Raw genomic sequence first — 12,952 nt, forward strand, 5'->3', positions numbered from 1 at the left:
TGCTATTTAGTACAGTAGTATATGTCGCCATGGCGATGTGCAAACTCGGTAATTGGTGGTGTGCTATATCAACACACTGTTTAGTAGGCTAGGATGCTCTTTGGGGTGTTGACGGTTGATACATCTCCCAGTGGACACAGAAATGTTTCCATCTGCTCTTCACAAACTGTCTGGTATTCAATCAAATTAGCATTGTTAATATTACTACTGGTAACTATTATAATCTTTATATGAACTGGAATAATTAGTGCATTAAAATCGTCTCTGAATAATAGCCTATAACATGATCTTTCTTTGGAAACAAAAGACATTGTTAGTTTATCAAATTATTTCCTGCATTCAGATTTACATTTCATTTGAATGCTATCTGACTTGTATCTATTCCTATGCCCTCATGCATCATGACCATGGTCACACCTTGTCTCCTATATTATCTTTATATTTTATTTAAATATAGTTTCCAATTAAAATGATTGAATTGAAGAAAACATTGCAGTAGAATAAATTAAAGGAACATTACTATCACTTAATGGTCTAATGGTTCAAGGTCTTTTTGTTCATTTACAATGACCAAGGGTTGTGTAAAACACAGGCTCTTATCCAGGAGATAACGTGCAAGGCGGAGAAGGGAAAGCTAGTGCAATACAATCCAATACTGTACTGATAAAAAAATAAAAATAAAAAATAAACATTATAGCCATCTTTTTACTATAGGAAAATAGTCAATGATCAGTCACAACTGTTTCATAAACATACACTGATCAGCCATAACATTAAAACCACTGACAGGTGACGTGAATAACGTTGATTATCTCGTTACAATGGCACCCTGTCAAGGGGTGGGGTATATGAGGCAGCAAGTGAACTGTCAGTTCTTGAAGTTGATGAGTTGGAAACAAGAAAAAAGGGCAAGCATTAGGATGTGAGCGACTTTGACAAGGGCCAGATTGAGATAGCTAGACAACTGGGTCAGAGCATCTCTAAAACAGCAGGTCTTGTGGGGTGTTCTCGGTATGCATTGGTTAGTACGTACCAAAGTGGTCCGAGGAAGGATAACCAGTGAACCAGTAACAGGGTCACGGGCGCCCAAGGCTCACTGATGCACATGGGGATCGAAGGCTAGCCCGTCTGGTCCGATCCCACAGAAGAGCTACTGTAGCTGAAGTTCATGCTGGCTATGACAAAAAGGTGTCAGAACACACAGTGCATCACAGCTTGCTCATGTGTTCCTATGTAGCCGCAGACTGGTCAGAGTGCCCATGCTGACCCCTGTCCACCACCGAAAGCGCCTACAATGGGCACGTGAGCATCAGAACTGGACCATGGAGTAATGGAAGATGGTGGCTTGGTCTGATCACATTTTCTTTTACATTTTCTTTTTCTTTTCATGTGGACAGCCGGGTGCGTGTACGTCACTTACCTGGGTAAGAGATGGCACCAGGATGCACTATGGTAACAAGGCAAGCTGGCAGAGGCAGTGTGATGCTCTGGGCAATGTTCTTCTGGGAAACCTTGTCTCCTTGCATTCATGTAGATGTCACTTTAACATGTAGCACCTACCTAAACATTGTTGCAGACCAAGTACACACCTTCATGGCAGTGGTCTCTTTCAACAGAACAACGTGTCTTGCCACAGTACACAAATTGTTCAAGGAACATGGTAAAGAGTTCAAGGTGTTGACTTTGCCTACAAATTCCCCAGATCTCAATCGAATCCACCATCTGTGTGATGAATAGGCAAGTCTGAGTGCTTAAAGCTATGAGCCGAATAATAGTGAACGAATATGTGATTCTAGCAATTTATTACATAAACATTAAAAAAATAAGACATTCTTACAAATAATATGACTTTTTCAACACATAGTGACTTTGCGATTGCATCCAAACGTCTTGCATTATGCTTTGATATTTTTACTCAGCAATCAAGCTGTAGTTTTTGTTTTTTTAATATGGCGAATTCAGCATTGGTATTAATTGTGATTTGCATACTTCTTGTGCACTTTTTTTGGCCCTTAGTACAGTAATGGTGAGTCACTGTCATACGTCATTCTTAAGATTTATTCCTCACTAAGACTTATAGTGCACATTTTTGATCATAACTATTAAAAGGACCCATGTCACACCCTTCTTCATCTCCCTCCAATGGTTTCCTGTAGCCGCCCGTATTAAACTCAAGGCCTTGATGCTCACGTACAAGACCTTGTCTGGAGAGTACTTCCGTGAGCACTTAACTAACCCCTGAAATGCTAACCCCCCAAATGCTAACCCCCACATTATTAAAAAAAATATATATAAAAATTACTCTGACTCTTACACCTCTACTCTGCACACTTTGCTTCTCTAGAACTCAATTATAAATCTTGTATTGTAGCACTATTTGGTTTGTTCTCTGCTTGACATATCACTTTGCTTGTATTTCCTCATTTATAAGTTGCTTTGAATAAAAGCATCTGCTAACTGAATAAATTTAAGGGCTTTTTTTTGTCTTCTACCTCAACTGCTCATTTCTGTGCTGTATTCTGCCTTGTGTGTACAATCTGAACAAGAGCATCTTCCAAACACATAAATGTAAATATAGTAAAGCAATACTGTTACTACACAAACAACATGAGCTGAAATGTTGTAGAAGGCTTAAGATCAGAGGAAGCTGAGGGTCAAATGGCTTATTATCACTACACATCAGCAGTCATCAAGATTATTATTTATTTCTTCCTATTGTTTGTGGAACTGATGAATTAGTTGGCACAGTGCCCATGTATGGGGTCAAGCACCGGATAAAATGTCTGAGCACTGGGGGTAGCTTGGTACAGGTTAATGTCAGAGGAAACTAGGTCAAATGCCTTTTTGCAGTTAGGCATTTGTGGATTGACACATAATGCACCAATAGCAACTTTCTTGTTCGAGAGCAACATTCAATATTAACTATAATAGACTGAGCAGTGAGGTTATACTCCAGCATGTTGACACCAACAGTACAGTTTAGAATTTTAAACCTTAATGTGAAAATATTTTGAAATATTTAGAACACATACTCCATAGTCCATCAATCTGCAACACCCATTTAAAAATATATTTACTTTATGATTACTGTGTTATTTTGGCCAATCATTTCTGTTTGTTTCTCAGAAGAAAAAAAAACAACAAACAAACCATATTGCTTTCCCCATTCTTTATCTTATAATTTCTATTATTTTTGATATGCTGTAACTAGCTATTTATGTAAATTGAATATATATTCTCTTCACGGTTATACTAATAGATGGAGTGGTCATCTATCCTGGAGGCCACTGCATCTGTCGCCCTCCAAGGACATGAAGGTGCAGGTGATACACAGACTGAGCCCCATGTTTCCCCTCATTGATGACTGTAACAGAAACGCACAGTCTGTAAGCTTTATATGATCACCACAAATAAAAATGTCAAATTAAAATATTTCTAAAACGTACATAATGGTAAGAATAATGGGTTATGCTCAATACTACAAACATACCCAATCTGTATCCCTCACTTAATCCTTCTTTCTTCGCCAGGTTTTTTGCTACTACCAAGAGATGTCCAAGGAGCTGAAAGAAAAAATATAAAGGCACTGATTTCTTCAGAGTGAATGATACAACAAAATGAAAGAATAGAGCACAGAGAGACAAACCGGCGCATCGTCATCATGAGCTTCACTTATCCTTGGGATAGGAGTTCTGGGAATAACCAGGAAATGCACGGGAGCCTGGGGACTGATGTCCCGAAATGCTAAACACTGAAAGAGATGTTACAGCAGTGCATTATCTGAGGATCAAGTTCAATAGAAGAGGAAATAACATGGATTTAATTAATATGAAAAAGCCCATGTGTCATGTTAAATAAACAATAGTAACAAGTAGTAGAGGTCGGCCGATTGATCAGTTTTGTAAAAATCCACACCGATAGTTTTTCCCGGATTCATCCACTGTGTGAGCGTCTGAGAACGGTCCGCTGTCATCATTATACAGAACGAGAGCGGCCTCTAGATGTTAAATAAAAACTATCACTGACTAATTTTGTTCATTTTGGATGTCTCTGTTTTTATTTGGAGTGCTACATTTTTTGATCAGTATGGATGCATATTTTTTACTTACTTTAATATATATTAATATTTATAGATTTATTTCATTTAAAAAAAATTACAGTACATTTTCCTGGTACATTCAGTATGGTTTTTTTTGTAATAAAGTTCAACAATATTTTACTTTGTTTTCATTGAATATAAATTTTTAAAATATCAATTTTTAAAAAATTTTATTAATCGGTTATCAGCAGGTACTGTGCAAGTTATCGGTATCGGTAAAATCTACAACCTCTAACAAGTAGCAAACAAGCGAATTAAAATTAAGCACAAATGAGGAACAGGAGACAAAATACTGATACTGTGGCAAAATGATAGAAAATGAGAATCGGCTGATCCCAAAGAGTAAAATGTCATTTTAAACAAATGATATTTGTTTTCACAAATATCATTGCAGCAGTTCCACCTAAGAGCACCATGGCCTCAAGGTTCAAGCCTAAGTGCAGATCACTACCTGTGTGGAGTTTGGCATGATCTCACTATGTCTCCGTGGGTTTACTCCTACCTACACCTCTAGTCTCTAGGAAGGGGGGGTGGACGCATGGAGCACTGCGATAGACTGGCATTTCATCTAGGGTGTTTGCCCGCCTCATACCCTGCTACAGATCCACCACAACCCTGACAAGAATAAAGCAGTTACTGAATATTAATTGATGAATTCATCAATTAGTAATATGCACTGAGGGAAGTAGAATGATAAAAGTAAACAAAAAATATGTAGAGAAACATTGAGAAGGCGTGGCTTAGAGGATCAGACAACCCTGTCTGTGCATTTTGTACCCCACCAAGGGCATTTAAGGTGAATGCCCCCCCAAACCTCTGCCCAGTTGCAAATGTGCCAAAATTAAAAGGCAAACAAGGTGTTTCCTAATTGTTTTTGCAACAACTTTTGCTTGTTTATCTTAAAGCGCACCTAATATGGTTTTTAAACATGCTTTATTTTGTTTTAGAGGTCTAATAATAGATTTATATGCATCCAAGGTCAAAAAACACTTTAACGTGCTCATAATTTAAACTGCAGCATTACCGCCCCACCGCCCCCCATGTCACAAACGACTCGTTAAATGATCCGTTCTAAAGGATTCATTCTAAACTCCTCCTTTCAGAGAGCATACTCTGCTCTGATTGGTCAACTGCTGTCAGAGAGCACCCAATGAAGACCAGAGGTGGGTTTTTGTTACCAAATTATGTAGGTTAGTACAGGAAGTAAGTGTGGAATTACTAACGACTCGTTTCAGCTGTTCAGAATCGGTTCCTTCTTTTGGGAGTCGAAAACTCCGTTTGTCGTGCGCTATGAAACTTTGCAGACGTTTTCACATTCACAAACAGCACTATAACACACTACATGAAATGTAATATTTGAAAAACCATAATAGGTGCACCTTAATACCTTGGGTAGATAATTATCTCCTTATTTATGCAGTGTATATGATTGCTGAACTATTGTGCTTATAAATAACATTATAAACTATATCCTGCCTCTGTCACTAGTTTGGAAAAAAGTGTTCATGACAGTTACCTTGTTATCTTCGTAAATTATGTCTGCAGGAATTGTTTTGTCAATAATTTTGGAAAATATAGTCGGAGCAGGACTTCCATATTTCTTGCTGGCTTCCTCCGCCAGGTGAACTTCATCATTGTGTGAAGACAGGCAGAGGTTCTGAGACAAACACAACACGCACAAGTCAAAGCAACAGAGGAACAGCACTTTAACAGCGCCTAACATAACGAGCTAGCTGTGCTAACACGAAAAGTAACCTTACAGAACCCGGAAATACTGACTGTATAAATAATAATATATAAACACCTGGACTGTTATAGCTCGCCGTTGTAAATTATACACAAAAGGCAAGAAGAAGCCTCGTCTCTGTATAACAGTGCGCAAGATCATGGCAATGTTCATATGTTTGACTCCAGTTCGCCCGCATATCCTGCACGCATGCGCAGTGCCAACAGAGTCACGTGACGTTAAGGCAAGCCAGCTGCCTGGTGTTTCATTGCAATGTTGTTTTGTTTAAAATATTTAATTTGAATTAAGTTAACTGTAAAGACGCCTTCAAGGGAAAGGAATCTTTCATTTCTTTATTGTTTAGGTAAGAAAATACCGTGCACTGTTATATATTTTTTTCATGCCATTATATGAACATATATAAGTTCATGCCATTTTAAATACAAAATCTCACATAAACCAATCAAAATTTTATGAAGTGCCTCTGTAATATCCTTCATCCCAAAATGGATATAGATCTGGTGACTGGGCAGGCCATTGAAGTAATTACAATGAAGATGGAACAGTCTGAGATGACTTGTGTGGTTTGTGGCATGATGAATTATCAGGCTGGAAATAGACATTATTAGATGGGAAATTTGTGGCAATAAAATAATGTACATGGTCAGCAATGTTACTCAGATAGACTGTGGGAATTAAACAATGCTTGACTGGTGTTAAGGGGTCCAACGTGTACCAAGAAAATATTATTCACACCATTACACCACCAGCACCAATTGAACTGTTGACACAAGGCAGGTTGGGTCAACTGATGCCAAATTCTGACTTAATCATCTGCATGTTGCAGCAGAAATCAACATTCATCAGACCAGGGCAATGTTGTTGTTGTGTTGTTGCTTTTTTCCCTTGGGGGGGGGGTACCTTCAACCGTCCAGTTTGGGTGACCTTGTGTCCACTGTTGCTTCAGTTTCCTGTTCTTGGCTTACAGGAGTGGAACCCAATGTTTTAATCATTTTGCTTTTGTAGCCCATATGCCTCAAGGTTTGACATGTGCATTCTGAGATGCTTTATCTGTTCACCACAGTTATAAAGAGTGGTTGTTTGTGTTACCGAAGCCTTTCTGTCAGCTCAAACCAGTCTGGTAATTCTCTTTCACACTGAACCATTCTGAGTAAATTCTAGAGAATTTGTCATCTGTGAAAATCCCAAGAGCTCAGCGGTTTCTGAAATACTTAAACCGGCCCATCTGACAGCAACAACCATGCCACCATCAAAGTCACAGAGATCACATCCACCAACACAATCTGTCTCTCTCTCTCACACACACACACACACACACTCATTCACACACTACTTCACACACAACAGACAATTTAGAGATGCCAATCAGCCTACAGAACATGTCTTTGGACTGGGGGAGGAAACCAGTGTACCTGGAGGAAACCCCCGAAGCACAAGGAGAACACGCAAACTCGACACACACAGAGATGCTCTTGACCTGTATGTGCATGAAGTGCATGCTGCCACATGATTGGCTGGTTGGATAATTGCATGAATGGGCAGGTGTTCCTATTAAAGTGGCCGGTGAGCGTTCTCGACACGCACAGCTCTACACTCCAGTCCAGTTGGTGGCGACAATGCACCAAATACTAGATTTGCCAACCACCATTAAAAGTGGAAGAAGAAGCGCTACTAGGTTGCATGGGATACAAAAAACCAACATGGCGGCGTGCAGTAGATTACCCTTGCAGTTATTTTTATCAACTCAGACATCACGTGTGATCTGCACCAGAAATGTACAAGTTAAAAGTGAAACAGAAGCGAACCTGTTATATCCAGCGCTTTTACCGTCTCGGACAGCTAAGAGTAAATCAGCGAAAAGGCGAGTGTTACTGGAGTTCTTCGAGCAGCTGCGCACAGTCGAGCCACAGGAGAAGATCCGGGCTCTCACCCGCATCCAGCGCATGAAGTATGTGGTTTACCCTCAGACTCCGGCTGTAGGAGCGGATAAATGGTACCAGCATTTCACCAAGACCGCGTATCTCCCCGGTCTTCCGGAGAAGATGAGCACTGCTGAGCTGGAGGACACTCTGGTGTCTGATCTGGCCTCCACAGTGTGTGACAGTCTCCTACAGGAGCACTGGTACATGAAGAAAGGCAGGACGTTCCTCCAGAAAGAGCAGGCACAGTTTGCTGCACCCTTTTTGATGAACACTGTGTCTGGGCTCATTTCCTCACTGGCCAGCAGAAATCCTGTGCTCCGGCTGTCTAATTTTGGTAAGACTCCTGATCATCAACATGCTGTATAATTCTCATCCATCCAGTAGTGTGTTGCTAAATAAATAAATAAACGGTTGGTCTCATTACAGATCTGTCTCCTTATGTCAACTTTTACTGGGTGAACGGAGAGAGGACTATTCCGAGAGGACACCGGCGTGGCAGAGTCGAGCCTCAGAGGTTCCAGATTGATGATAGACCTCACAGCCAGATACGTATCCGGCAGCAGCTCCCTGAGGTAGATCTTCTCAGAAGGTTTTCCTCACTTTGATAATGCATAACTGCACACAGACTCAGCACGCCAGTGTACAGTGTTTTGAAAAAGTATTTGCCCCGTACTGATTTCTTCTGTTTTTGTCTATATCCCATATCAATTTTTTTCAGAAATTAAAGCAAATATCTAAGAAAAAACAAAGGCAGCCTGAGCAAACACAAAACAGTTTTTAAATGATAGTTATTTATTGAAGCAAAAAAGTTATTCAATACCATCTGGGCCTGTGTGAAAATGTATTTGCTCCCGTAGTTAATAATTCCCCAAATTTATGAAACTGCTTTCAGAATGGGGTTCAGCTGGACTAGACACAACCAGGCCTGATTACTGCAAACCTTGTTCTCAAATCAACACTTAAATAGAACTTTTTCAATAGCATGAAGTTGGTTAAAAGGTCTTACCCAGTAACACACTATGCCAAAATTGAAAGAAATTCCAGAAATTATGAGGAAGAAGGTGATTGAAATACATCAGTCTGGGAAAGGTTTCAAAGCTATTTCAAAGGCTCTAGGACTCCAAAGAACCACAAACTCGGCACAGTAGTGAACCTTTCCAGGAGTGGCCGACCTTCCAAAATTCCTCCAAGAGCACAGCAACTACTCATCCAGGAAGTCACAAAAGAGTCAAAGAAAACATCAAGGAACCTACAGGCCTCTCTTGCATCAATAAAGGTTACTGTTCATGACTCCACTATCAGAAAGACTCTGGACAAAAATGGCATCCATGGAAGAGTGGCGAGGTGAAAACCACTGCTAACCCAGAAGAACATTAAGGCTCATCTGAATTTTGCCAAAACACATCTTGATGATCCTCAAACCTTTTGGGAGAATGTTTCGTGATTGACGAGTCGAAAGTGAAACTGTTTGGAGGACAGGGGTCCTGTTACATCTGGCATAAACCAAACACAGAATGCCACAAAGATCATCATCATCATACCTACGGTCAAGCATGGTGGTGGAAGTGTGATGGTGTGGGGATGCTTTGCTGCTTCAGGGCCTGGACAACTTGTAATAATTGAGGGAATATGAATTCTGCTCTCTACCAGAAAATCCTAAAGGAGAATGTCCGGTTTTCAGTCTGTAAGTTGAAACTCAAGCACAACTGGATTATGCAGCAAGACAATGATCCAAAGCATAGGAGTAAGTCCACCTCTGAATGACTCAAAAAAAGCAAAATTAAAGTTTTGGAGTGGTCTAGTCGAAGTCCTGATTTGAACCAATTGAGGTGCTGTGGCAGGACCTTAAACGGGCAGTTCATGCTCAAAAACCCTCCAGTGTGGCTGAACTAAAGCAGTTCTGCAAAGAAGACTGAGACAAAATTCCACCACAGCGCTGTGAAACCTTCAGTTATCGGAAGCATTTGGTTGCAGTTATTGCTGCTAAAGGTGGCACAACTAGATTTTAAGTGTAAGTGGGCATTTAGTTTTTCACATGGGTGATAGGTGTTGGATATCTTTTGTTATTGTTGCAAAAAAAATTACAATAAAAACTATTGTGTTTACACAGCTTGCCTTTGTTTTATGTTGTATTTCGTTTGAAGATCGAAATCTATTTTGTACGATATACACTGTAAAATCATAAAACTCACTTCCATTGTAAGATCAGTTGTGTCTTAAATAGTGATTCAGTGAATGTCTCTTTGTAGTTTGTGCCACTTGAGACAGAGGTAGCTGCTGAAGTGCCAGTAATGCAGTTGGCTCCTGATTGCCTCCCTTTGTTCCGGAGACAGTATGACAATAATATCTCTACAGGTTTGTATGACTTCTATGATCATATACAAAGAATGCTTCTCTTTTGCATTCTTTTCATGACAAATTATATTATTCACAACAGCTTGAATGAAAACTAAAATCTTTTGAAATATTTAACTGAATTTCAGATTTTTTTAGTATTTGGTATGTCCCATTTTTGTTTTAATGGCAGTGTGCACAAGCTGGCAAAGACTCCACAAGTTTGTGCAAAACCTTCTGATCCATTTTAGATTGAATCCATCAGAGCGTCGTCTGAATGCGTGCTTCAATAGAAGAGAATTAAGCATGAGGAGAACCTGAACTTTTGTACTAAACAGTTAACGTGGTCCGTATCACACATTCGTTTGCATTTAAATAGGAACCTAGAAATAGTGCAGAATCTTCAATATTAAATATTCAAGATATTGAACATTTTTACTTTATTTGTTGTAAATATTTCAAAATTCTAAATGCGTCGTTTATTTCCACTTTAAATTTCTTTAAAAATCCCTGATTTTCAGTGTGATTACAGACTTTTGGAAGCCACTATATATATATGTGTTGGATGAAATGCCCATTCTTCTAGAGATGAGTTTGTGTCAGTATTATGCAGAAATGTTCAAAAGTCTTGTTCTGAAATTTATTTATTTTATTTTATTTTATTTATTTATTTTTTAAACCTGCATAGGTGCTAAACTGCAAGACCCCTGCTGCTATGGGCACACACAGTTCCACATGGTCCCTGATAGGTTCCGCCGGGACAAACTCATTAAAAAAAACCTCTCTGATCATATCGAGGTGTTTTTGAGGGCCAATGCTATTGCAAGTCTCTTTGCATGGACAGGAGCACAGGCCATGTATCAGGGTGAGTTTATATATCGCTTGTATTTCTTATGATCTTCCATTCATGTTGACGTCACAATTATGGGATTTATGAACTTATGATTTTAAGTCTTTAAGTCAGACTCATAATTGGCAAGTTTTTGGAAAGCTCTAACTTCTCTGTGTGACATCATGAGCAATCACATCAGCTTCCATGTTAAAGGCAGTACGTATAATGTCAGGATTGAACTCTGTTTATATCAGACATTTTGTATTGATTGTGTAAAAAATCATTTAGGGCAAATTAACTTTCAATCTCTAATCCAGTGAAGGACTGGAGGTGTGAATTTCTATTGATTAACCTATAGACCTTTTAATTCTAATATGATCTAAACAAAAGATTAGATTTCACACCTAAAGGTTAGACATAGATTAGAGTTTTTGAAGTTTACTTGAATTGTTGAATGCAGTTAAACAAAACATTTTCAACAAGTGATCATAAAATGGTCCCTCCAGGATTTTGTGATTTTGCGATCCCACAAATGAATGCAAAATCAAAGCAGAGCTGCAATCAGAGGAGTGAGCAATTTAAAAAAAAAAAAAAATTAACATTTAAATTGCAGCAGATTTGGACCAAGATGTGTAATGTGACATATCACAGTGAACATTCAGCCAAAGCCCTCTTCGATTCACTTGCGTCGAACATAAGTACTGCTAAAAGGTCTCATTTACCAACAATCACTGCAAAAGGCCACGTTCATGTGGTTTTCTGCAAAAAAAAAGCACAAAAAACTCTGCAAGTTGCATCACAATTTTTTTAAAACGCCGCCGCAAAATCAAGCATTTTTGCCCACAACAATCACAAAAAAAACCCTCTGCGAAATCCTGTACAGACTGATAAAACAGTGACGGTACTGAGCAAGACCCGGCTTCTAATGGCCATTGCACGCTAAATGATTGCCACCTGCCAGTTTGCGCCCACCACCCAGTTCTCTCCTATCACATGACAACTAACAACCTGAGCGTGTGAAGGCTTCTTCTGAGATACATGAAGCCAACCAATCATCTCTTTTCAAACTGCTGCTCACGCTGCATCACATGGCAGTGTAACACACTCAGAAGTAAGTAATATCTACCCTTTTTTGCATATACAAGCTCATAGAGGCTCGTGATTGTACATTAGCAGTAAAAGGATGCAGTGGCTTCATGTGTCTTGAAGGAATCATCATCTAGACTCGCTCTTGCAGGTTGGTATCTGTCATGCAATACGATAGAATGAACTAGTAAGGAGGAAAAAGGAAGTACACAAAATGTCACCTGATCAAGGACAAACAAAATGAAAGACGTGTCTTATGCTCGACACTTCTGCATTTCTCTCTAGGCTTCTGGAGTGAACAGGATGTGAGCAGGCCGTTTGTGTCTCAGGCTGTGATCACCGATGGGCAGTACTTCTCTTTCTTCTGCTATCAGCTCAACACGCTGGCCCTGAGATCGTTCTCCATTCCCGACAACCCACGTAAGAACCTGTGCTGGGGCACAGAGAGCCTGCGCCTCTACGAAAGAATCACAGATGGAGATGTGATCGGCTGGGATGACGATGTGCTTAAGCTCCTTGTAAAGTTTCTGCTGAACAAGCCATAAATTAATCAAGAGCGCTTGAGAGTGGAAATCTGGTGGAATTTTCCTAATAGAAAATAAATATAATATAATATGTGCCACTGGGTGTTGCAGTTATTTGAAATTGAGCACATGTGCAATTTCACATTTCACATTGACATTTCACATTTCAAATGTCACAATTAAATTAATTAAATACCAGTGTAATGTAATGACTGGTTTTGGATGACCTTTTATTTTTAATTAAATTTAAAAACATGAATTATAATTTAAATGTTTAGTAGGTTTGGAGAGGTGGATTCTTGAACATTCTGCAAAGCCTATTCCACAAGGCTGTCATGTTATTGCACATGTAAATGCGGGTAAGACAGCATTTTGACTTTATTATGCTAGTGATGAGTCACGTCCCAG

The 12,952-nt window shown here is 39.3% G+C and overlaps 2 protein-coding genes across 2 annotated transcripts; one reads left to right on the forward strand and one right to left on the reverse strand.

Moving 5' to 3' along the window:
• Nucleotides 1-1,785: 1,785 nt before the first annotated feature.
• hint2 (histidine triad nucleotide binding protein 2) lies at nt 1,786-6,027 on the reverse strand. The gene is made up of 5 exons (XM_053610170.1): nt 5,904-6,027; nt 5,616-5,756; nt 3,647-3,751; nt 3,491-3,563; nt 1,786-3,364 (listed from the first exon to the last, which is right to left on the reverse strand). The coding sequence occupies exons 1-5, from the start codon at nt 5,997-5,999 to the stop codon at nt 3,273-3,275; spliced, it is 507 nt and encodes a 168-aa protein (XP_053466145.1). The 5' UTR covers nt 6,000-6,027; the 3' UTR covers nt 1,786-3,272.
• Nucleotides 6,028-6,438: 411 nt separating this feature from the next.
• On the forward strand, nt 6,439-12,637 carry mrps30 (mitochondrial ribosomal protein S30). The gene is made up of 5 exons (XM_053610735.1): nt 6,439-8,102; nt 8,195-8,340; nt 10,018-10,123; nt 10,791-10,967; nt 12,306-12,637. The coding sequence occupies exons 1-5, from the start codon at nt 7,463-7,465 to the stop codon at nt 12,563-12,565; spliced, it is 1,329 nt and encodes a 442-aa protein (XP_053466710.1). The 5' UTR covers nt 6,439-7,462; the 3' UTR covers nt 12,566-12,637.
• The last annotated feature ends 315 nt before the right edge of the window (nt 12,638-12,952 follow it).

This window comes from Ictalurus furcatus, chromosome 22, assembly GCF_023375685.1.
Source record: "Ictalurus furcatus strain D&B chromosome 22, Billie_1.0, whole genome shotgun sequence".
NCBI classification, from domain to species: Eukaryota; Metazoa; Chordata; class Actinopteri; order Siluriformes; family Ictaluridae; genus Ictalurus; species Ictalurus furcatus.